Source organism: Psammomys obesus, unplaced genomic scaffold (genome assembly GCF_907164565.1).
Source record: "Psammomys obesus unplaced genomic scaffold, mPsaObe1.curated_primary_1811, whole genome shotgun sequence".
NCBI classification, from domain to species: Eukaryota; Metazoa; Chordata; class Mammalia; order Rodentia; family Muridae; genus Psammomys; species Psammomys obesus.
Window position 1 is genome coordinate 2,493,312 of NW_026593286.1, and position 26,765 is coordinate 2,520,076.

The 26,765-nt window shown below is 42.7% G+C and overlaps 1 protein-coding gene across 5 annotated transcripts in view; it reads right to left on the reverse strand.

Annotated features, from left to right (window-relative positions):
• Positions 1-329: 329 nt before the first annotated feature.
• The window catches only part of Ube2f (ubiquitin conjugating enzyme E2 F (putative)), a 38,487-nt gene continuing 12,051 nt past the window's right edge, over positions 330-26,765 (reverse strand). For 3 of the 5 annotated variants that reach the window (XM_055616787.1, XM_055616786.1, XM_055616788.1), the window contains exons 3-10: positions 26,548-26,577; positions 21,334-21,399; positions 11,108-11,175; positions 9,852-9,922; positions 8,136-8,193; positions 6,880-6,912; positions 4,255-4,317; positions 330-1,591 (exon numbers count right to left, since the gene is read on the reverse strand). In XM_055616787.1, coding sequence (XP_055472762.1) covers positions 1,541-1,591; positions 4,255-4,317; positions 6,880-6,912; positions 8,136-8,193; positions 9,852-9,922; positions 11,108-11,175; positions 21,334-21,399; positions 26,548-26,577 — 440 coding nt within the window. In that variant the 3' untranslated portion in view covers positions 330-1,540. The remainder of the gene's footprint in view (positions 1,592-4,254; positions 4,318-6,879; positions 6,913-8,135; positions 8,194-9,851; positions 9,923-11,107; positions 11,176-21,333; positions 21,400-26,547; positions 26,578-26,765) is intronic. The other 2 variants (XR_008721200.1, XM_055616789.1) reach the window with 2 other exon arrangements.

Here is a 26,765-nt window from a genome sequence, read left to right on the forward strand (position 1 = left end):
CAGGAATGTCAACAAGTGTGTATGGCAGCTGGCTGCTGAGCGCCCAATGACACCAACACTGGCAGAGGGTTAAGTCACAGCATTCTTCCAGGCTCTGAGAGGCTCCTGGGCAAGTCCTAAACCACTAGGGTACTACCAGTCACTCTGTTGGACCCATCCTTCCTGCTCTGTTCATCTAGGTATGTGGCCTGCTAGCAGAGGCCACTCTCATGGGACTACTGGGACTACTTCTGATGCCAAATGGGAAGCAAGACTGACCTTGCAAAGCACACCAACCCCAGGATGACAGGCAGGAAGATTGGCAGCTAAGTGTGAATGCTAGGCAGGCAGTGAGTAAAACCAGACATACTTTTATTTTGCATTAGATTTCACTGATTCAAATGTCTACAACTAGAATAATTCCACTGGTCTCTCTCCAGGGCTGACCCCGAAGTGCACTACCCTGACTGAGCATAGCATATGCTGCTGCCTGGCCTGCCAAGGACTGTAAGCCCCTTCCCTACACCCACCCCCCTACTAGGGCTTGAAACCACCGGCAAGTTGGAAGACAGTTACAGTGCAGTCTTGGCAGCACCAGAGACTGAGCTGATTCCCCAGGCAGGACAGTGAAGATAGAGATGGTTAAGGAGCCCCTGGCTTACACTAAGGTCATGGCAGAATCACCCACCACCCTTGCTTAGGGAGCCCCAGCCTGCTGTGTCTGGGTAGCATGTGAGGGAAGCCTCCCTGCCTTTGGTTTTGATCATCCAGGTGTAGGTTCTAAGGTCCAAGACATCCTTGCCACATGTAGAACTGAAGAAAGAGTTGGTGTCTAGGAGCCAGAGTCCTGCTTCATCTGCAGTTATGTGTCTAGCATGGTCTCTTTGTATTTCTCTTCAATAGTTGCTTGACCCAATATCTTTGTGTTTGCTCTATACAATGAATACAAAGTAAATGAGAATAGAAAAAAAATAATTAAAGCATCAAATTGTACAAATTACAAATCTGTTCCAAAATATACTTACATTAAATAAAATACGCATTTCAGTAAGATCTACAGTGAATGACTATGCATTCTGGGAAGCTTCACATCTAGGCAGGGCCAACATTCGTGGAAGAAGCTAAGAGAATGTGCATCCAATCACAGTTAATAGCGGGTTTCTTATTGCCAATCTGCCAGTCACACCAAACACGTCATTACATCACTTGTGCAGGACAGCGATTGTTGGGGGAAGGGAAGCAAGCGCTACCCTCAGTGGTGAGTTCATCACACCTTCGGAGGAATCCCAGCAGACAGCCTAAGACAGGAGTCTCAGTGAACGTGTTAAGGGAAGCAGGCAACCCTTTCGATGCCCAGACACACTTTCTTGCTGTATTACGTTGTTTGCCACCTACAGTGGGTAGTCAGGAGGGTCTTCTTCAGAACAGCATGGCTGCGCAGGACTGGGACAATCCCAAGGGGCCAACAGGGAGTATGAGGATGGGGAGGAGGGCTACCTCGAGCTGTTTCACATCAGAGACAACTGTGACAAAGTCCTTAGACCTGCAAGCTCTCCTCTTATCATCTGGCATAGCGTTTGATGTACTCGTCCACTTTGTCCCGAAAATCCTCCTGCGGATAAAGTAAGAGAGCAAAGAGTGAGAGAGCCAAGTGACACTTGAGGAACACAGTAAATTTCCCCAAGTGAAGGAGCCTGTGGAGAAGCCTGGCTCTCTGTCACCACAGGCCCACTTCTCATGACTCCAGTGCAAACTGTGTAGGGAGTGGTGGGGACGGGCACAGAACAGTCCTGAGCAGTGGAGACGCTAAGAGCAGCTCAAACTTCCCCCTCCTTGCCAACAGGAACATCAAGTCTAGAAAAGCATGTTCATGGTCCCAAAGAGCATGAGCCACACGACTTTTCTCTCTGATAGGCCTTTGTATCTAGATCCATTTTCCAAAAGTAACTTCCCTGAACCTTGCTGTCCACTTATACTGTGCTCACTTCCACAGTCCACCCTCCCTGCATGCACCCAATCTAAAGGAAAGGCAAATGGGCCACAGAGCTTACCATCATCTCATGTCAAGAAACAATAGTCACTTGGGCTCCTCAGATGACGAGAGAGCAGAGACCCTAAGACTCAGCCAGGTCATATGAGTAGGATAGCCTTTTCAGATCTGGGCCACTGCCCAAGGTTCTTTTTAATATTAGAAGCCAAATCCCACCGGCGGAAGCTCTTAGCTTACTTGTACAACTCAGCTATAGGCTACTGCTGTGCCCACTTCATAGCTACCATAAGCTCTTTCCCAAGTAAGTCCTGAAGCATGGAGGGTTCTTCGACTTGCTCCCTACACAGTACTGAGAAGGATACAGACAAGAGCTTGGCACATCCCAAGGGGCTGCTAGGCAATTAAACGTGTGCTTACCTACAACTGTCTCTCCTCAATGAGGGGCCCACTCTGGCCAGCTCTGTGCTGGGCCCTCCTGTTACATGATGAATTGGCACAGCTATCCTTTCAAGGCCTAGCATGTTCTCAATTCAAACACTATGAGAAGGTCGGGGACTTGCTCCCAATCTAAGTGGTGATCTGACTCTAGATGACTGTCACTGCCTCCCCACCTCTGTGCACAGGGCAGAATGCAAGGGTTCCCACATTGGCCATTCACTCAAGACAGGGTGACTGGGGAGGGCTGTGTAGAAACCCCAAAATATCTTCAAGATCACTTCTACTTTCCAGAGTTGGGTAATACTGTGAGCTCAGCAGGAACTACCACAAGGTTTAGAAGGTGAAATGGACAGTCCATCCTACCCACAGCAATCCTTAACTCAGGATGAAAAGACTTCTATTTCACCTTGCCCCCCTGTTCTGTTCATTTTAGGGTGACTCTAGTGCCAGGCCCACAGGAGGCCTCCTACTGCAGTTCCTGCTGCTTCTAACTCCCTCTTTCATTTTTAAGAACATAAGACTTTAGAATGAAGATCACCACGGATTCTTAAGCTCAACTCTTTGGGTCTGTCCTTATGACTGGATACACAGGATGAGCCTCTTAGTCACTTTCTGAGGCTGAACAATTTGAGCCTCCTCAGCCCAGGTCACCATGGAAGCTTCTCTACATTGCTGCTCAGGACACATGGGACTGTTTCTGGTCTTCCGTAGGAGTCCCTTATACAAAGTCATTCCAGGTGTCTTTCCCTAACAGTGCTCCGTCCCTTGTCTTCCCCGAGGTTCTGATGCTCTATTCATAGACCCACACACCGCTTAGTCATAGGCCCCACAGTGCAGGCACCAATGCAGTCATGGCAATTCTACCAGCTTGGTACATTACACTAGTTCCTTCTTAGGGGGCTTGGGTATTTGATTTACAAGCTTTTTCTCAGAAGCATCTCATACTCATCTGAAGTAGGCAAGACAAAAACAGTGTTTGATGTACAAAACAAAGCTATGGCCCCTCTGTGTGCAAAGACAGACACAGGGTCAGGCCCTCAGAGGCACATCAGAAAAAAAATTTAAACCCAATACTCTTCTATGAGACTGGCTCAAAAATAAGAGCAAACTATTCTAAGGCACAGAGCAAGTATGCTCTACAACACTTGATCTGCCAAGAAGTTTCCCAGGCAGTGTGTAGTGAAGAACACTAACTCAACAGGTATGGACTTGTGCCCTGTTGACCTTAAAGGTAAACAACCAGCTCACTACTCAGATTAAGCAAACATAATATCTTTGATCCAGTGATCTGGCTGTAGGACTAAGTCAAATCACCAGTACTTAAGAATACAGTTGTGTTTACTGACTTGCTGCTTACAGTAGGAAAATATCCTGTGGGGGAAAACCTCAATGATCAAAGAAAATAGCCCAGGAATGAGCATGTGAACTTACTAGGTTAAAAAAAAAAAAAAAAAAAGACTAAGAGTAAAATCAAATGCACATGATCTCAGCAAAGAGCATGGAAAGAGGCAGGTGGCCTGATGATACCCATTTTCCCTTTTCCATATCTGAACCATTGTGCGGGGTGGGGTGGGGGGGTGTTGTTTTGTCCTGCGCTGCTAGGCAAGTGCTCTACCACAAAGCTATACCCTCAGCCCTCCCTTATTGCTAATGAGGTAATGAAATTTTATCATGGTTTTACCTGTCATAAAAACCATTTTCATTGTGAGCAAAGCACACATGTACTGTAACATTATCGATAAACTGCTTTAAGTGGCTGCCCAGCATTTACACTTACTGAGTCAGGAAAGACTCTTGCTACCTTTCACCTAATGTGTCCACTTAGGACAGTCTACTTGTCAGCTCACCTTGTCCCGCAAATGATGTTCTGCAGCTTCAATATTCAGGGGATCGTCGAAATTCAGAAGATCCTGAAAGAGAGCAACTTCTAATGAGTGTGGGAGAACCTCTTTTCTGCTGTACCAAGTCCTCATTTCCCAGAGTCTCAGGGCATCAGTACTGAGCAGAGCAACTTAGCGACCTCCAAGCTTCCAAAACCTTCACTGCAGAGTGCTGAGCATGTGGTGGCATTCAAAATGGTGAATGAAGGAAAAGTCAAGGGTATGTTGACACACGACTCTGGGGACTCTGGGGAAATGGAGAAGATAGCAATCACATTAATATGATGCTATGTGATAACTGGTAAATGACAACCACTCTCTTAAAATGACTTATTTATTTTATGTAGTGTTTTGCCTGCATGTATGTGTGTGTGCTTGTGGAAGCCAGAGGAAGGCACTGGATCTCTTGGAACTGAGTTACCAGAAGTTGTGAGCTGCCGTGTGGGTGCTGGAAATAGAACTGAGGTCCTCTAGAATAACAGCCAGTGCTTTAACCACTGAGTCATCATCTCTCTGGCTTTGAGCCAAAATTCTTTTTTGGGGGGTGTGATGTGGTGTGTATGTGTGAATGTGTTGAGACAGGGTTTCACTGTGTAGCCCTGGCTGATCTGGAACTTGCTCTGTAAACCAGGCTGGCCTCAAACTCACAGAGATCTGTCTGCTTTGGCCCCTCAAGTGCTGGGATTAAAGGTGTGTGTCACTACTGACCAGCTTGCACAACTATTCTTACAATGAAGTTCTTCAAATAGAAATATCTTTCTTTGTATGAAAGTACATGTAAGCATGTGGAGAAATAGGTATGTCTGGAGGCCATAGGCCAACCTCAGGTACCATTTCTTTGAAACCTTCCACCTTGCTCTTTTAAGACAGGGTTTCTCATTGGGACCTGGAACTCATCAATTAGGCTAAGACGGCTGTTGCTGACCAGTAAACCTCATGTATCTTCCTATCTCTAGTGCTGAAACTATAAGCACAAACCTAAAGCACAAAACCAGCTTTTTCACATCAGTTCTTGGAATTGAATTCAGTACCTCATGCTTGTGTATCAAGCACTTTACTGACTCAGCTCCACTGTTTTCTTTCTTGCAGTACTTAAAAAGTACTTATTATCATGTATGTGACAGTGTATGCATGTATGTACATGTGGCTAGAGGGTAACTTTTGAGAAGTGTTGGTTTCTGGGGATTTAACTTAGACCATTATCAGGCTAGGGCCTCTATCTGCTAAGCCATTTCACTGGCTCTTCATTTATTTTTCCTTTGGAGAAAGAGTTTCTCTCTGTATCCCTGGCTAGCCTGAAATTCACTATATTTAATCGGCTGGCCTCAAACTCAAAGATCCATCTGTCTCTGTAAGTGCCATTTGCACTTAGTCTAAGTGCTAGGACAAAGGCCACCATACCCAGCTCCATTTCCTTTTAAAAGCATTAGTCTCTCTCTCTCTCTCTCTCTCTAATATAATGGCTAATATAATGTATCAGTGTGCACATACTTTCTCTTCTAACCTTGCCTGAATGTTCTTTCTTTTTTTTTCCCCTTGACTTGCCTTCAAAGATTTTTGACTTTAACTCAAAACTACAAAGGGAACAGTATCTGCTGTCCCCAAACTCAGAGGAGCAAACTCTTTCTACCTCACCATATACACCAGGCTCAGCTCAGCTGACCTGCACAGTCCTTTCGAAAAACAGCCCAGATAGACTATAGTGAGTCACTGCTTTTCAAAGGGCACCCGAAAATGGCTTGTTGCAGAGATGACCATATTCTTTTGCAGGAACATTACCTGCAGCACTGTGTTTCTAACTAGGAAAAAAAATGTGAATGTTAATTCCAGCACTTAGGAAGTTGAGCAGGAAAAGTAACATGAGTTCATGCCTTACCTAGGCTAGAATGGGCCAAGGCCTACAGTGCGACCTGGTTTGATTCCCAGCACCACATGGTGGCTTACAACCACCTGTAACCTGTAACAGGATTCAACACTCTTTTCTGACCTCTGAGCACCAGCCACACATACAGTACACAGACTCTGATATAAGTGAAACACTCAAACACGTAAAGATAAATAAAAAGATAGTAAAGCCTAACTGCTGGGAAGATTTTGAATAGGCTCAGCCTCTGGGGCTTATATCCTTTGTTATCTCACTGAGGATGGCAAGCCTCACATCAAAATGGCTGAGCACACCGGAAAAACCATCTGAGTGGTGGAGTCCAGGCCTGACCCACTAGGTAGTGTCTTCACAGGAGTAAGGGAGAACCTGAAATGCCTGCAAATGCTGACTTCTCTGGAGGTGTGCGTTCTCCAGGGACATAGCAACACTGGTCAGGTCCTCAAAAGTTAGTACCAAGTTCTACTCTTTTTTGTTTTGCTGAACCTTAAAAACAAGCATGTTGCACCCCAGATGACAGGGGGAGAAGCAGATATGTTCTAGAAGGCAGAAAACCTCCAAATGTCGCTAAATTCTCCTAGGTTTGTGCATCAGTGCAACACCTGGTCATAAAGAATGGAAAAGAAGGCTAACTTCTAGGACCCCATGCCCTTTAAGGTTGTGTTTCAAAGGCAGAAGCCAGAAAAAAAATCAATTAATAATATACTTACAGTAAATAAAGAGTTCAATCCCCAAACAACATCCTGTAACACAAAAAGAAAGAAAACAATTCTCAGAATCCTAGCCAAAGTCTTTTAAACATGTAGCCAAGAAATAAGCATCACAGGCTATCAAAATATGCACCATCGTGCTTTTCAAGACAGAAAATGCAAACTTTCAAGTCTCAGCTCTAACCAACTTTGTACCTGCTCAGACAGGTGCAGGGACCACAAGCCACATGCATGTTCTGCCTCCTACTGTCACACAGACTGGACTTTTGAAATTTATCTGAAAACAAAACCTGCTGCTTGGAAACATTACTGCAGGTTCTCAGGTAAGTTACTCCACAACATCTTCTTAACCTTCTCTAGTTACTTTAAGAAATAAGGAACAGTCACATTCCTAAGATGACTAATTCCCACTACAATAGCAGTAAAAACCATTGTTTACCTGAACTCACAATTGCCTTCCCTACATGATTCTTCAACTCCAAAGTCTTGTTCTTTTAATCTGATTCTCAGGGACATCCCTGCTTTCTCCCTCTTATCTGTCTTGTCAGATCTGACCTTTGGGTGTGAGCTGCCTAGTGACTGGAGCTGGAGGTGAAGATAAGTCTTAAACCTGAAGAAAGGAGCTAGGCATTTCAGCCCCAAGCAGTAAAAAGACTGCAGAGGACATGGCAGCCTTGCCAGAGACTTGCAGGAGGAGCAGGTACCGTGAATGCAGGACTGGAGGAAACTACCTTCTAGATAGGTGAGACAAGTTGGCAGGGCTAAATCCTGAGGACAGACATGGTGAAAGGCTAGACAGAAGGCTAGGTGGTAGTTCATGTGTCAGAGACCAGTTTTGGAGGAATAACACACAGCTGCATTAAGTCTGCATATTCAGACACTGGATCAATTTTTTTTTTTTCCTGCATTTTTCTCCCCTATGGTGCCTATTCAGTAATAATCTACCCATCGCTTTATAGTCCTTCTGACTCAGGAAGTAACTACACACTTTGTAGCTCTTCCAGACAACTAGAAAGGCTTAAGACACCCCTGTTGAATGAACAAAACCATTATGCTTTCTCCTGTGGTTCTGAAATCTACAGCTTGATGATACCTGAATAATATGGTGCTGGTCAACAGGACTCTTATCTCATTAGAACTGGCTAAGCAATACTTGGTGGAGCAGACTCAGAAAGTATGTGGTTGGGAGGAAGGACAAGGATGCACTTCTTACAGGAGGCTGGTTGCCTGAGGTCTACAGGAGTGCTGACTCTCACCTTCAATGTTCTAGTGGGAGCCCAGCCAGTGCCATCAATTGAATGTTCCCTTAGTAAACTGAAAGAGAGAAAGGCATGTTAATGAGGAGCCACAGGCTATACTGTCTCTATTCACAACAAAGGAATGAATCGCATCTTTGAAACCTGTCTCTTCTTGGCTGCTCAGTCTTCTGTCCTCTGAGGATTGTCTTCACCTCTCAAAGTCATATTTCGGTTACAATGTCTGTTACTTTGACTACTGACTGTGTATGGACTATTAATTCTTCACATGGACTTCCTAAGCAAAAGTAAAACTTTTTTTTCCTCTTAGTCCTAGCTTGCCTGGAACTTACTATATACTCCAGGCTAGCTCAAACTTGTGGCAATTCTCTTGTCTCTGCCACCTGAGTAATTCTATTATAGGTGTGTGTCACCATACCCATCAGAAAGCATTATTAAAACAATATACACACAATAAGCTGCCTAATAGCCAGGAAACAACGACAACAAGAATTATAGAAGAATTGTTGAGGATTAGAGTCCATAATTTATATGTCAAGCATAATTCAAACATAAGTTCTCCAATAGGGAAAACTATTTTACATATGAAAAAAGGATATATTTCCCCAAAGTTTGTGACACCTGCACTTCCAATGCTGAGGCTAATCAGTCTTCCCTCTTACCCACCCCAACGCCCCTCATGGAGTTCCTGCATGTTTCCTGGTTGCCAGTGTGGCTAAGCACCTCAAAGGTTGATGAGTGGTGTCCTTCTGTAGCCTCAACTCCTTTGTCCAGTATCAGTGTCCAGCTTTTTCAAAATGAATGACTACTGAAACATAAGCACAATAAGTAGTCTAGGGATCCCCTCTTTCAATATTGTGTTTATGGTTTGTTATATGCTGTTTTAGTGGGTTTGCTTTTTGTTCTTTGTTTTAAGACAGGGTCTCACCATATATGACCTGGAACTCAGAGAATCACTTGCCCGTGCCAGCTAAGTGCTGAGATTAAAAGCATGTACCACCATGCCTGACAGTATGTTAAGGCTTTTGCATGAGTGTTGGTACTGACTGCATTTCTCAGACAAAAAAAGAGCAGAGACAGGCATCCAGATGCAGCTAATCTTTACATGGTGGCTAATGCTTACTGAGGAGAGTGGAGAAACAGAGGACTCCTAAGAACAGGACATTACAATGAACATCAGAAGTCTCCTTCCCAGGGTAGATGAACATGAGGGCAGTGCCTTCATAGCCTGTCCAAGTCCTACTATCACAGAGGTTCTGCATCAAATGCAGTTGGTCTACACCAGACATTATCTTCTCTAGTTCTTTTCCTTGGAGCGTAGTCATCTAGCAGGGAGAGTTGGAACTGCTAGGCCTTGACCTTGTGCTTCCATGAGAGTAGGACCATTATGGAAAGTATCTTCAGTGCAGGTATGAGATCACTGAGGTTAGATTCCTGCAGTTTTTCTCCTGGGTTTTACTTACCCCACTACCACCCACCCGTGTTACTTAACATCAGCCGTAAATTGAGACTGCAGTTGCTCACTAAAGGAGGTGGAAACACCATTACACTGCACAGTGAGGACTAGCAAGTCCCTGGCAATAAGAGGCCAGTAGAGAATGTATTCTGAAGCAGTTGCTTCAGTTTGGTCCAGCCATTTCTGAATTGTAGCCAAACAAGATCTCCTTACAGGAGCGAAAAGGTTCACACATGTACAGAATGGAGGAAGAGACTCACCTTAGACATATCTCCCCTGTTTCTGTGATGTTGGGGTGCCAGATTTTTGTCAAGCATTTCACTTTGGGAGGCTGTGAGAGAAAGAGACAGAGAAAGACATACAGAGACAGACACAGAGAGGGAGGGAGGGAGGAAAGTAGGAGAGAGGGAAGGAGGAAGGAAGGGGGAGGGGGAGAGAGAAAGAGAGAGATTCAGTCACAGACCTCCCCAGCCCACATCCGCATCGGACTAGGGAACAGACAGTAGGTGGCAGTGTGTGTGCACGCACACCGCACGCCCTGGGCAAGTCCCCTAGCCTGGGTTTAGCCTACTGTCTTATTCTATGTATTTACATCCATGTGCACATGCATATGCCCGCTTGCACATACATGTGTCAGGCATCACTCAAACATAAGCTCTCCAACAGGGAGAGCTATTTCACTTATGAAAGAAGGGTATATTTCCCCAAAGTTTGTGACACCTGCACTTCCAATGCTGAGGCTAATCAGTCTTCCCTCTTACCCACCCCAACGGCCCTCATGGTGTTCCTGCATGTTTCCTGGTTGCCAGTGTGGCTGAGCACCTCACAGGTAGAGTGTGAGGTGCAAGTGTGGTGTGAGACTCCTCAGAGGCAGAGTTACTGGTATCTGTGCTCGAATTTCAACCATAGTTCCACAAAGCCCATGCCACCTATTCCCTAGCCCTGGACCAAACAGGGTGGCTCCTGGCCTTCCCCATGTTCCAAAGCTGATGCTCTACTCTTCTTCAAGGAATCCCTGTAAATCTACTTCCTACCATTTACCCATCTGTCTAGCCACTTACCATTTTTATCACTTCAACTTTCTACATACCACCTTACTTCCCTGCTGTGCTATCCTCAAAAGCAAAAGCCACGTGACAGTCTCTAATATAATTAGTATATAATATGGTCTTTAAGAGACTAACAGAGCTGTAGATTGTTATTTATCTGAAATTATAAAATTATTGACCCCTGGAGTTTTGGCACTATACCATAAATAAAATAAGTTAAAAACATGATTCCCCTATTTAAAAACATTTACATAAAACACACAGGCAGAATATCTGCACAATAACTACCTGTCAGACAAATGAGTTTCTGTACTAAAACCCTCATACTGCTGCTAATGTCACAAAAGAAACACAAGTGGGTTTGTGTTGGAAACATGGCTCCCAGGGCAGTGTCCCCAAGACATGTCTGCATGCCTTGTCCCTAGTGTGTGTGTTGGGGGAGGGGAGGCTAGGTATAAGCTACTCACCACCATGTTGTAGGCATCAGGAACTTCAGTTTCAAATTGAAATTTTCCACCCTGGTAGTAACCCTCATCTATTAAAAACACAAAACAAAACAAAAAAATCTTTAAATAAAAAAAAAAAAAAAGGAAACAAAAGCAAACACGAATTAGGATATGGGAAACAGAGATTGAAGAGGTTAAAACTAGGACCAGAGTTCCCAGGCTCCTTCAGCAAAGCTGACACTGCAGAGCCTTGTCCTGCCAAATCTGCCACCATCACCAGCTGCTCCAGGGCAAAGGTGCCCTCAGAGAAGAAGGGGAGCGTGTCCTGCAGGAAGCCTGGCTCTCTTGCAAAGCACTACAGTTAGTGTGTTCCCTCTTAACCATCTCCGGCCTTGTGCGAGTTACCTCTTTAGAAGCCAGCTTCCAGATGCCATTTCTGTGGGAAAGCTGTTCCCCAGCACCTGTGCACAACTTCCAACCACTCAGCACATGCTCACCCAGCACGGCCACTGCTAGATGGCTCAGGGCTTAGGGGAACAGTTGGGAACTGGAGAGTTATACCCAGTGCCTCAGTACATGCTTGGTGAAGCTTCCAGGAAAGAACGTGCAACCTTAGGAAATGGGTGTTGGCAAGAACCCAGGAGGATGTACAGGCTTCTTCAGGTCAGCAAACACCACAGCACAGAGTCCCTCTTGTCTAACTGGAGCCAGCCTAGCTTCAAGGAGCTGAAGGGGATGCAGCCAGCAGAGGGTGCCAGAGTCTCAGTCTCACTGTGACATGAGTAGTACAGTCTTCATCTTTAAGCTACAACACTAAGGCCAATTGCTCCAACTTTTTACGTAAATTAAGCACATAAAGCAAGTTATCAGTAAATACACCATCACCAAAAGTAGGCTTCTTTAAGAATTTTGGCCTGTAGGCTAGTATATTCGCTCAGCAAGCAAAGGTGCTTACTACCAAACCCGGAGACCTCAGTTCAATTTCCAGGACCCACAAGGCAGACAGGACCAACCGCAAGTTTTTCCGCTGATCTCCACCCAACAACTGTGGCATATGCACACTCAAAAATAAATTGAGAGAGAGAGAGAGAGAGAGAATTTTGTGGCTGTGTTGTTATCCAACAGTTAAAACAGTCATTATGGGATCTTTACACTTAAGACTCAGGAAACCTCATAAAAGAACAAGCACTTTTTGTGCGTTATTTCAGTTTTTTCACAGTCCTCGCTAAAGTCCAGATGACGGGTTATTTCCACTTCTTTCCTAAGAACTGGTGTCCAGCTCTTGTTTGCAAGAATATATATGGGTCTCAGATGTAAAGGGTTCATCCATTTGCCTTTGCTTTTGTTAATGTTTTTTAATTAATGTGTATGCTTGTGTGCATGTGTGTGCGCGCGCGCCAGAGGTGGAGTTACACGCCATATGAACCAAAGCAGGTACTGTGATCCTCTGGAAGAGCAGCAAGAACTCTATCACTGAACTCTCATTCCAGAATGTTTTTGCCATTTTATTTACTTTTTGTGGGGAAAGGAAGAGTTAGAGACAGTGTCTCCCTGGGTAGCCGTGGCTGCCCTAGAACTCACTTTGTAGATCACACTTGGCCTCAATCTCAGATTGGCCACCACACTCAGCTAAATTTCCATTTCTAAGAAGCCAGTTCTACTTCATGGATTCAGTCTGTGGTATAGTGGTTTAAAAAGGTCTTTCACAACCAAGATTAATGAATGCCTTAGTAAAAAAAGTTAATTCACTCATTTCACAGAATATGGTGTTTGTTTTCTCCCCTCCCAATTGGCTGCTTAATTTTCTTCTGTCTGATACATCAAATCTATTCTCTTTCCTTTGATTGATACATTAATCGATTCAGTTTGACTTGAGAACAGCCTAGGAGATTACACAGCTTTGGGAGTATTTGTGAGGCCTTTCCAGAAACAAACCACGAGGACTCTGACATAAGGAGCTGTTTGTTCAGCTCAGGGTTTGAATACACACCTGGGAGGTTGACGGACTGTGGAAGTGTGGCCCAGATGACGTGGCACTGTGCGAGGTACTCTGAGCTGCATCTTGCCTGAGCTCATTCTTATGCTGCTTTTATTCCTGTTTGCCATGCCCTCCCTAAAAAAACCGACTGCCACCCCTAAAATGGTGAGCAAAACAAATCACTCTTCTTTTAAGATGTTCAATCATTCACCTTTTGTAAATAATCTGTAGTTGTGACACAGCCTTGGGAAAAGATACTTGTTTTTGTAAGTTGTTTGGTAAATTTAGCGCCAAGTTTATTGATGTCGTTCCCTTGTAATTTGACTTCAACCATCCTGGTCCATAATCTTTACAAAAGTCTGCTTTATTCTGCAGACCACATAGTCCACTCTAAACTCTCCTTAGGAATGACTGTGCCCACATAAGACAGTGACCCCTTCAAGGCTGTGCTGCAGCCACCCTCACCCTGCCACACTGCTTCTCTAGCTGGCTTTATGTTTCACTGACTGCAATTACCCTTTCTTCCATCACTTTTCTTCTGTCCCAGCAAAGTTTTCATTTAATAATTAGGTTATGTCTCAAGTAACTAAGCTCTAAGAATAAACTGCTCTATTTTTTTTAATGGAGCTCTTTTCTTTTCTTATGAAAATGACCTGCTTCTTAGTCAGTACTTCCCTATTCAAAGCCAAGGCAGACCTGACCCACTTCACCCTCCTACTGACTTGCAACTCACAATGCAGTCAAGCCACAGCGTGCACTGCAAACACGAATGCTCAGCTCTGGCCTAGCTTTCAGGATGATGACCACAGTTGCTCAGTGTCTCTGACTCCCCTCCTATACCTGGCCCCCAGTTAATAGCCCAACGAGGAGGCTTCTCTCCTCTGGGGCCGACAGGCTGCAGACTACAGTGTACAGTGTACCAACTCTGTACTACTAGCCACAGTTGCTGAAGCCAAAAACATTTTACTTCTTGGCAACTGGGACTGAATCCTGAAATACAGCAGGAGAAAGCTCCTGGCTCCCTGCCCACTGTTACAGTTCTTCCTTCCACTGGAGCTTTACAGCCTGTTCCTTTTTGCCTTCAAGGAATCACAGATCAGGCGGGTGACTTCTGGGAAGAAATTACCTAAGGGTTCATGGACACTAACACTTGGACACACCTGCCCTACGCCAGAATGACTGCTACGTGCTCTCAAGGACCAGAAGTCTGACTAGCTCCACTTTGTTCCTCCCATTTTACAACTTTTTCCCTACTTTAAGATACACCCCCAACACCTTCCCACCCACTGGCCACGATGATGTTCTACATCATGGTATAAACAGACCCAAAGGGCTGAGAGAAGCACATCATATCACAGTTACTGCCATGGGTTCAGACATGATTCAGAGATAATTAATGTTTCATTTAGGTAGTTCAGTCTCAAGCTGGGTGACCTGTAATCCCATCACTCACAAAAGGTACAGACAGGATGATCAGAAGTTCAACATCTCTGGTGACATAGTAAATTAAGAAACCAGCCAAGCCACAAAACACAACCATGCCAACCTTAAGCTGTTGTGAAAGAATACATTGCTTCCCCTTGCAAGAAGCAAACAATGTGCCAATAAGCAATTACCAGGGTACCCTCTCAAACCCACTACCTCACTCTATGCTCTCCACCCAGCGAGAGTCACAACTCCCAAGTGACAAAGCTCTCAGGAGACTCTTGGAAGTGAGGAGTGAGGGAAGACTTCACCAGAGAGCATGAGAGTTATTTTGACAGGTAATGTTCATGGCAGGCAATTTGGAAAACCTGGAATGAGATGAATCTGCAGCACCAAGTTTTAGATGAAAGCATTAAGAATGTGGTGGTGAGACTCACTATGATGCCAGCAAGACACACTAAATGATTGTCAATATTCTCATCTCTGAGTACCTGAGGTAAAACAAGACGCTATGCAGGAATTGTGGCAGGTATGACAGGAGTCAGCAAAGTGGGCTTAATCAGGACTCAGAAACCTTACCAACGTGTTCCAGTGCCTGGTTGGCAAGGCCTCTTCTAACTTAGTTTCAACATATCCAAACAATGTACTAGATCTAGCAATCAATTCCAAGACCATGAAATTTGGTTTTAATTTTGAACTTTTCTGTTGTTCACTTCTCTGTTGCTATGACCAAGGCAACTTACAGAAGATTTTATTTGGGTTTGTAGTTCTAGAGGGATAAAAGCTAATCACTATCATAGCAGGGAGCGTGGCAGCTAAAACAGAGAGCAAATGGGAATGGTAGGAGGCAGTGAAACTTCAAAGCCCCTCCCCAACTGATGTACTTCCTCCAGCAAGGCTATACCTCCCAAGCCTCCCAAACAATGCCAAAAAACTGGGGACCATAACTTAAAGTGACTAAGCCTGTACAGGGCATTCTCATTCAAACCACCACATTCCACTCCCTGCCCCATAGTCTAAGGGTCAAATCATACTACAAAATGCATTTAGTCCACCTTCAGGAGTCCCCATGGTCTTTCAATCTCAACTGTTTGAAAAGCAAAGCCTCTTCTGAGACTCAGAAGTCTTTTCACTGTAAGCCCCTTGTAAAAATCAAAGGCAAATTAAATACTTCCAACATAAAATGGCACAGAACACACATTTCCATTCCAAAAGGAAACTGGCCACAGTGATGAAACATGGGACCAGAGCAAGACAGAAACCCAGAAGGGTAAACCCCAAATCCTTTACATCTGATGTTAGAAGGCTTAGATGGGTTCTTCGTTTGGGTGTTGCTACCTCATTTCTGGGCTAGTTCTAATCACTGTGTGCAACTCTCCTTGGTGGATAGCCCATTGTTACAGAATCTCCAACATCTTGGGGTCTCAAATGCAACTCAGGCTTCATTTCCAGACACTCATGTAATAGCCTCTTAGGGCCTCCATTCAGGACCTCCCTTGTTACACACTTAGCTTCAAGTATCCTTTATGACTCTAAAGCCAGCACCCCATGGATGACACTGACAAGTTTGGCTACCAACTTAGATCCTTGAGTCACTCTGGCAACAGAGCTTTTGTCTGCTGTTTCTTTTCTAGGAGCAGAAAATTCCTTAGGCCTTCCTTTTACACATTGGAAGCTCAGCTGAATGTGGGGGTCTTGTCCCGAGGGAGTGGAATGTAGTGTTTGAATAAGATGTCCACAGGTCTCAGTCATTTTGAGACCTGATCCCCATTTTGTGGCACTGTTTGGGGGGTGGGGGATAAGGAGACAAGGCCTTGCTAGAGAAGTATATCACTGGGGGTAAGCTTTGAGGCTTCAAAACCTTTTACTATCCCCACTTCACTCTTTCTGCTTCCTGCTCTCAGCTGTTCCTGCCACTATGCCTGTCTACTGCCATGCTTCCCCAATAGGATGGGTGCGACTCTCAACCCTCTGGAACCATAAGCTCAAATAACCCCTTCCGCCTACAAATTGCTTTGTTCATGATGTTTTACCACAGCGATAGAAAGCAGACTGACACTCTGAAATAAAAAGACAAGAGACATAAAACCATAACATGTCAATCAACTTATATGAAAAAGCTGCTCTCAGTAGTTAAAGGTATAAAGACAAAAGAGATTGGTATTAAAAGAACTGCTTCTGGCTTCAATTAATATTCATTCGCTGGTAGTAGCCATTTTCATTTCCCGAGATCACTGTACATGAAATCTGATCTCATGTTCAATAGCATAAAAATCTGTAACGTATTTCTTAAACTATAAGTTCCACCAACAAGACTTGGTAAGTGTCTGCCACGTGCCAGACATTGTTCTAAGCACTGGGGATGTAAAAGACAATGAGTGCCCTTGTGGAGTTTACACTCTGATGGAAAAGAGGATAACTAAGTTGTACAGTGTAAGGTGACTACAATAAGGGAACAGCAAGAAAGAGGGGCTGCAATTCAGACTGTATTCTGGGTGAGAGCAAGACTTAGGAGAAGGAGATGAGGCAAAGAGCACAATAAGGGTCTACACAATTATCTAGAAACATAAAATGCTATATAAAGATACACCTGGAACCAAAAATAGAATGTTGGTTATTTTTTTTTTAATTAAAAATTAAATGCCATGCCCCTTTTAGACACTTAACACGCACTGTTTGCTTTAAATTTATTGTATTTATTTATTTTACTCAATTATTTTATTGTAGTGTGTTGTGGGTTTAGTGTGTGTTAATGTGGCCAGATGCACATAGAGATGTGAACTGGAAGTCAGGTCAACTTGCAGGAGTCTCCTTCCTGAGCTCAGATTGTCTGCAGGTGCCTTTAGCCAATGAGCTATCTCACTGGCCCACACTGTAATTTTTCTGGTGGCCACCAGAACGTCCATAAATGCTGGGCAAGCACTCTTAATACAATGCCACAATTCCCTCAGAAGTTATTTATAACAATGGCATCAAATGGCCTGAGAACCCTCCAAGGAGAACGTGACTGGAAGCTGTGCGCTAGGGAAGAAGAGAAATCAGCACCAAACAGATACCATGCCTGCCCATCAAGTGACACAGTGGCCCACCTGAGCACCATCACAAGCAGACATCAAACCAAGAGTTCTGGAAAGAAGCAAGGAGAGAGCAGTAAGTGTTTTCCTCAACGTCAGAAGACACTGCTGGCAGACACCTTACACATTTCTAGTATACATAGAAGGGAGCAAATTGCCATCTGTTTTTAGGGTTATTTGAAAGGAAAGACTCACCAAGGGGGAAAAAAAAATCTGTTCTTAAAATTTGCCCTGTTCTCATAGTGGTTAACTTCACAGTGAAATTTAAAAAATCACTAGAAAGAACCAGGGATGAGAATGAGAGTCTTCAGTCTCATGTGTGAAAACTGTGACACACATCACAGTAAACTACATACAAAGTTCTGTGTGATCACCACGCATCCTAGACATTAGCAGGGTCAACAGACCATTCCAAACAATTTTTGCCCCAATAAAACCCTACAGTGCAAGTGAAATGGACCAATTCTGTTAAAAAACTATTCCAAAACCGACTTAGAAGAAACAAATCAATGCTAACGCTGTATCTCCTAAACAAATTTCATTCATAAAGACTTTCCTGAAAGTGAAGTTCCAAGCTGACCACTGGTAAATTAACCTTGCCCACCACTTCAGTGAGAAATAACACAAAGCCACTCTGAGGAACACTTCTAACTTATTTTAATATCTCAGTGCTACTGATAGCAGCACCTAAGAAGTTATAAGAAAAACAAAACAAAGTATTCTTCATGATTACTGACACAAAAGTTCTTAAGAAAATACTAATGAGTGGAACTCAGCTCTTTCTCTATGAGAGAAGACAGCACTGAGAGGTAAAGGCACACATTCTCACACAGAGAACAAAGATTTGTTTCTATGACAGTGATCACAGAAGCCAATACTGCCTCTTAAGAGTTATGTTTATTTTGTGTATGAGTGTTTTACCTGCATGTATATATGTACACCACATTTAAACTTGGGATACAAGGAGATCAAAGAGGGCACTGGATCCCCTGGAACTGGGGTAATGAATGGTTGTGAGTTACCATGCAGCACTGGGAATTTAACCAGGGTCCTGCAGAAAGTGCTCTTAACTGATGATAAATCTTTACAAGCCACAATACTTTTTTAATGTATTTATTTATTACTTACACAGTGTTCTGCCTGCATGTACACCTGCATGCCAGAAGAAGGCACCAGATCTCATTATAGATGGTTGTGAGCCACCATGTGGTTGCTGGGAATTGGACTCAGGACCTTTGGAAGAGCAGCCAGTGCTCTTAACCTCTGAGGCATCTCTCCAGGCCCCATACCATTTTTAAAAGCTACTAGAATAGGAGCTGGAGAGATGGCTCAGCAGTTAAGAGCATTGGCTACTTTTCCAGAGGACCTGGGTCCCATTTCCAGCACCCACATGGCAGCTCACAATTGTCTGTAACTCAAGATCCAGTGGATCCAACTCCCTCATGCAGAGTTTCATGTAGGCCAAACACCAAATGTACGTAAGAATAAACAAATAAATTTTAAAAGCTACTAGTATAAACAAGTAAACTTAGCCAGATCATAAGACACATAAATAATATATTTAAGTGTGTTTTAAAATCTGCCATTTTTATATGGTATTATAACTAACTAAAGTCTTAAAAACACTTTACTGTGGTGTAGTGGCTCAGACCTGTAATCTCATCATTTAAGAGGCTGAAGCTAGAGGATGGGGAGTTTAAGGCCAGTCTGGGATACACAGTAAGACCCTATCTCAAAAACCAACCAATCACCACTGTTGAAATTAGCACAAAGTTTAATCCAGTTCTGGTAAGACCTCTACACTGTTAACTGAACACTGACCAAGAGATGTCTGTTCTTCCAGATACCATTATTTAAATTTGTATTCCCAGACACTAAAATTTGTTATCACCTGCAGAAATAAAGAATACTGAACCTACAACAGCTGTTTACCTGTCAGAGATAATCAGGAAGAAGGTGTGGTCATGTTATTTCAGTGTCCACATATTCATAGGCTCCAGTAAAAACAAACAGGTAACACAAGGAGGGGAGGGGAGAAACACTCCAGGGAAATTACAAAGCACAATGAACGACAGCCTGGGAAAAACAAGGGTCTGTAAACAGCCAAGGGCTGCAGGTGTGCTCAAGGGGCCTGCGGACTGGCAAAGCCTAGCTCACTACAGTATGCCAGTCTGAGGTTCTTGGTAAACAATGTTCTTCACAGCGGCCCTGGGGTGAGAAAAGGCACCTGTGGACTCATTCATTACCCTATCAACAACAAAAGAGAACACAGGACGTTTCAGAATGGGCAGGGTCTTCTCATCCAATCAAAGATACCAGGCATGTAAAGTACCCCATTTCCAAGGATGGGATCCTGCTACTAACCATATCCTAGTGTCTCCAAGCAACTGTTAGACCAAAGTTACAAGTATGTCCCCGAGCACTCTGTAAAACCTTCACATAGGTTTAATGCAGGTTTTTCCTTGATACTCAAGCTAGCCTTGAACTCGAGAACTTCCTGCCTCAGCCTCATGAGTGCACGCATCAGGGCAGCAAGACATAAATTATTACAAACTATCAAAAACATTTTGAAAAGGGGCACTTATTATTATAGAACATTTTCAACAAGAAACAAGCTATTCTCCTTGCAGAGAGACAAGACCATGTTTATTCATGGACTCATTATCACGTCCCAAAATTCTATACCCCTCACTTTTTAATTAGTTCATGACTCACTATCTCAGTTCCTCACTCCTTTTTCCCCCCTCTCAAATAAGACAACACATTCTATTTCTACAACAAAACTTTGTCCTGTTTGTTTTCTTCTTTTTCTGTGTATCTCAGATGAAGTTAACAATATGAATTTTACAGTTGCCAAATGATGCCAGAAACATCTGTGGACTAACTGGCCCAGAACAGCTTTGGGTAAATCCCAAAGATCAAAGCACTTCAGCCTTAACAAGTCTCATTATCTTGTCACCTTGACCTGAAGACAAACTATTCCTCTCCCTTTTCTCTGCATCATAATCCTTTGAGTAATTTTCACATCTTTGAAGTGCTGATAACATTTAAATAAGGTCCTCCTCCGGACACGTTAACACTTGCACTTCAAATAGAAAGCGTAGAAGGGGAAACAACTGGTGTAGCACCCCTTTACAAACATCAGTGGGCTGGTTTTCTTGGAAAACCAGTGAGAATGGATTCCCTTACTCTTCCTACCCTGAAGTAGCATGAACTGGCTGCCAATGGTTGCCTGCTGAAGGCTGACATGAGTTGGTGATCAGCAACTCCTGTTAGCAGTGCTTTCACTAGAAAAGTCTGACCAAAGAGACATGAAGTCCTAAGGAGGATGAGTTGGTAATCTGTCTGCTGGAACCTGGGCCCAAGTGGTGTTCAGACAAAATTCCATTTAATCCTGACATTGTCCCAAAACAGGACTCATCTGACCCCCAACTCTATAGATGGGGACTATAGCTAAGCCACCTCACCTAGGTCAAGCTCCACTAAAGTGTGTCAGAGCCCACTCATGACTTCAAAGCCCATATTCAACAGTAGGCTGCAGTCAGTTTTCCTTGGTGTTAGCTGCCTGACTTTTAAAGTCACCAGGACCCTGAGTACCTCATACTTGCTATGCTTTACCTGGCTGCAAGACATAGGCCTCGTCCTCACAGGGAATGAGAGAGCACTAACGTACTACAAGACAAGTCCAGAGAAAGACATATTTAAGCAGACCTTTATGCTTGCTTTTTGAAGATTACATGAATACTGAAGTATGCAGGAGTATTTATTACCTGGGCTTACAGTCAGCTGAAAGCAATGAAGCTTGTTTGGATCAGGAAAATGTACTTTACATGTACCTGCAAAAGAAATCGCCATTAGGAAGGTCTGGAGTGAGCAGCTGTCCACATGCTGAGCTAACCTCTGAACACACAGAAGGCAGTGGTGCTGACTCACAAGGCAACCAATGTGTCCCTGCACTCTAATGTAGCACACCCAATAGCAAACGAGAGTTCTGTTGTTTTTGCCATTCAACCTCTTAGCCTAACTAGTTAATTCCAAATCAAGGCATTTACTTCAACTTTTAAACAGTCACTAAAGAGTTCTTTTCATTAGAGAATTGTGCTATTTACTTTGAAGGAAACTATTTCCCAAAGACATTAAGGAATGTGGGTAAAGGCTAACTAATCATGGAAAAACCAGGTCAAACGTTTCAAATTAGTCAGTCCCCCAGAGATTCACACAGACATGCATGCTGATCAGAAGTGAAGTTAGAAAGAAGTGAGATTCCTAAGAGCTGCCACCCAGCATTTACCATAACATTACAGGAAAAAATAGTCTCAGTGATCCACCTGCCTGTGTCTCCTGAGTGCAGGGTGCTCATTTTTAATCCTGGCACCTGGGAGGCAAAGGCAGGCAGATCTCTGAGTTTAAGGCCAACCTAATTTACATAGTGAAACACTGTCTCAGAAAATCAAAAAACAAAAACTTTACACCATAACTGGTAAACTGGTAACTCAGCTTGCTTTATGAAATGATGCTTTGCTGAGTCAAGCAACGTTCTAGGCCTACCAATCACCAAGCAAGAAGGAGCCTGAGTCAGGACAAGCTCTCAGCAAGAAGAGCCACCACACAGTCCAGAGAAGTTGTCTATTGCACTTATCTGCCTCCTTCACAAAGGATACAGAAGGACAACTATCACTTATATAAATGCTCTGGAAATTTTCTTATTGTAACTCAGAAGACACACTTATAAATTCTCTAGTGTATCTACTAACGTTACTGCTTACAACTCCTATTTGTTCAGTTCTACACTGATATAATATTCAACAAAAACAGGATTCAAAAATAATTAAAAACAGCCTTCAAGACCATCTAGTCCAATGTTATTGATTGGGACAAATGACAGTAAGGTTCAGGCTATTCATGAAAGCAAGGTTAGCCCCAAAGTAGTAAATGAATTCACAATTTTACTATTGGTCTTGTTTCATTTTGGTATTTAATGTGCAAGTCAGACATTAAACATTGAGATAAAAAAGAGCAACTTGAAGACTGGTGGGCTTTCTTTTCTTTACTGGGGTGTGGGGGTAGGGAGCCCTCAGTCTACAAAGGTCAGAGCAGTTTCTGAAATACACTACCACATTCTTCCTCTAGAAATAGAGAGTCAAAGGAAGAGGTCAAGACTTCCTGCAAATCACATTTAGAACTATGTATACTGATAACAGGCTTTATTCCCTTATCTTTTCAAAGTTATTTTTTAGGCTAGCTAACAAAATATTGGGTCTCATCATGGCATCTTCATGCATCCATTGTTCTCAATTATTCCTCTTCCCTGCTAGCCTTCTCCCAATATCCCGTCAAGCTGGTTTCCTTTCTTCTTCCAGTTACTTCCAGCTTCCTTTTCTATGGAATACATCACCCTATTTTGCATCTGTCTTAGTCTCTTCTATCTTATGATCCTAGTTTTGTGAGCCCCCCCCAGATTCATGCATGTTTAATTTTAAATTTAGTTTTTGCATATGAGAAAAAAACATGGAGCTTATCTCTCTTACCATAAAGATCTTCAGCTACACCCACTTTCCTGAAAATGACATGATTTCATTTTCCTTCACAGTTGCATAAAATTCTATTGCATGTATGTATGCTCTATTTCCTGGCTAAACACATTTGTACAAGTAACTCTGTACTGCATTACCTTAGGGTTCTTGGGGTATATACCTTATAGCTGGGTTATATCAAAGTTCTTTCTTTCATTGTTTTTAAGAACTTCCATACTGATTTCTACAGTGGCCATAAAAGGTTATTCTCATCAAGAATGAGTAGGGGTCATCTTTCCCCACATCCTCTGTATTTAGCATGTCTTGTCATTTGTTTTCTTGATAACAGCCATTGCAACTGGGTTGAAATTATATTCCAAAACCATTTTAATTTGCATTTCTCTTATGGCCAAGCATGTTAAACACCTTTTCAAGAATTTACTGCCAATTTGTATTTCTTTTGAAAACTGTCTATAAAGTTCACTAGCCCATTTACCGATTGATCTGGGTTTTTGTTGTTTAGTGTTGTTTTGTTTTCAGTTCTTTATATATCCTTATTAATCCCTTGTCTGATGCATAGTTGGCAAAGATTTTTTTTAATGATTTAAAATTATTTGTGTGTGTTTGTGTGTACATGATGTATGTAGATTCTCATGCCATGGCACAAAAAAAAAAAAAAAAAAAAAAAGGAAGTCAGAAGACAACTTACTTTAAGGAGTTGGTTCTTTCGATCCACCTTTACATGAGTTCCAGGGATCTAACTCAAGTCTCCAGGCTTGCATGGCAAGTGCCTTTACCTTCTGAGCCATCTCACAGACCATGGCAAAGAATTTTCCCTCTATTGTGTAGGCTGCATATTCTTGCTGGTAATTGTTTCCTTTGTGTTGTGTTCTAATTCTACTCGTTAACTCTTAGGATTATTTCCTGAGTTACTGGATGACTTTCCAGAGAATCCTGTCTATCTTAGTGTTTTACTTTGACCTTATTTTGAAAATAGAAACAATATCCTACTGTTGTAGGTAAGAAAAAAGATGAAGGCTTACAATATACTTCAATCACTATTTGAGGTTGGCATTGCCCATTTGGACTCTTTTTCTTAAAGTTATAAATACGGAATCTCTGAAGTGGATTAGCCTTCCAAGAATACAAAAATTAAGACAACTTTTAAAAATTAACTAATCTACCAAAATCAAATAACTAACCTTAAAGCTCAGGAAAGAGTAAATTAAAAAATTATGTTTATATTATATATCACATAATATATATATGCAATATATATTAAATGTAAAAATGTTAACTTATCCTTATATAAAACCTGTGTTAAACATATCCTTATATATAAAACACACACACACACACATATATATATATAAAACGTAGAGCTCAGAACTCTAGAATTGGTTTTCTTCATAGACAACAGGATCTATCTAAGGAGATGTACATTTTCAGAGTCACTCCAATGCACCTGTACATACGGAGCTCTGAAGTTACTCTACAGCTCCTAACCACACCATATAGAAAGTTATCCTTATGGGCCTGTAAATATTTTATAAAGATTTTAACCAGACAGCAAAGAATTAGCCTGTGGTGGCTTGTTTCTATTTTAGCATGATGAACGACAGATGTGTGGAAAACATGAGGGGAAAAGCAGAGAGAAAAGGTAAAAAGAAGTGTGCCAAATATGTGCTATCTGATATCATGGCCAAAGGATGGGAAAATAGGCTCACATCCGGCAAAGACTTTTCCAAATCCGGCAAGACTCACATCAAACACACAAGATAGTTCTAAGGGGAATCTTTCTGTGGTCTCTAATGAAAAAACACTTTGAACATGCATGTGAGTCAGGGACAGTGGAGAGACTGGTGAAAAGATGAATGTGAACATACATCTGTGAGTCAGAGGCAATGAAAAGTCTGATTGGACTAGAAAACAGAAAATCACCGTATGATGCTTTTTATAGGAAAGCGTTCTAACTAACACAGGCAGAGACAGGCAAACAAGGCTTATCAGCCGGCTGCAGGCCTTTACAGCCCCGCTTGTCTATCACATCCATGCACATTTACTTTCCTGGGCATTTTAAAGCACACCCTTTGACTTTTTGCTTATTAGGGAGAAATGTGTTCCACTCTCTTCCCCACTCAGTGTCTGGGATTGAAACCAAGGCATTATACATGTTAGGCAGGTCCTCTGTTACTAAGCCATCCCCCGCTTCACAATTAACCTTTCAGTAAGATTCCCAGACAAAACCTTCAGTTCTGAATGGAAGCAACTTTGAGGTCAATCCACAGAATTAAGATGTTTCGGCTGTGAACCATAGAAGAAATATATTTTCTGTCATAACCCATTCTTCCCCCACAGTAACGTCAGACATCAAAAGTAACTGGTCAGGGGGCTGGAGAGATGGCTCAGTGGTTAAGAGCACTGGCTGCTCTTCCAAAGGTCCCGAGTTCAAGTCCCAGCAACCACATGACAGCTCACAAACGTCTGATACCATTTTCAGGTGTGCAGATGCACACGCGGGCAAAGTACCCATATATATATATATATATATTGTTTTTAAAGCAATTGTTCAGCTTGCCCAGAAGGTGCACACCTTTGATACCAGAACTAATATGGCAGAGGTAAGCAGAGCTATGTGAATTTGAGGACAGCCTGGTCTACACAGTAAGCTCCAGGCTAGCCAAGACTGCACAATGAACTTTAACAATTTGTCTGTGCCCTCACAAGCTAACTTCACAACCACCCTTAGACTTAGAACTACTTATAAACCAATTTTATAATAAAAAGCTTAACAAAAAAATATTAAAATGGTCAAAGCTTTCAGGCTTTTATAGAACATATGAAATGTAAAATCTGGGAGAAGATTAATGATAGAAAAATAGAAATCTGATATCTGTTATCCAAGTGCACAGACAGGCCCATATGTCAGCAGGAAAGACAGAGCAAGGGAGCAAGCACATCGGTGGGAGAAAGGCCGAGTAGCTGCCTTTTCTCAAATATAAAACAAGCCACCAATAAACACCTTGGGAACCAAATGGGAGCACACTCGTTTAACAAACAGGGCTGTGTGCTCCTGACTCACACTCCTTTCCACTCAGGGAGAGGGTGGAACAGGAGGCAAGGAACTAAATACAGCTCTGTTTCACGGACACAAGAGAACATGCTACATATGCAATTCAGAAGGACTAAAGCATTCGTTGTTTTTTGAGACAGGGTCCCTCTATGTAGTCCTAGCGGTCCTGGAACTCTCTGTGGTGACCTGCCCCTGCCTCCGAAGTGCTGTGGTTCATGGCATGTGCAATACCTGGCTACAGCCTCATTTTATTAGATCTTGCAAAAAACTCTTGTATAAAATTAAAATTCATTCCTAACATACACAAAAATAGGCTTTTGCTATGCAAAGTTATTAAAAACAAGTTTTCTTCATGTCATCATTATATAGTACTAATTTGATTGGAGTGCTATACTTACAAGGTAAATTAGCTTCAAGTTCTGCAACCTCTGTAGAAATAAAGAGACTGTGGTTAATAGTAATCTTTATAATGTCAGTTTTAAATTAGCAATTCCCTCTAGATTACAGAAGAAAAAAGAGTAAGCTAGATGAATTGAAACTAGCTTAGAATTTATAGTTTAAGCCTAACTACACACACACACACACACACACACACACACACACACACACACACACA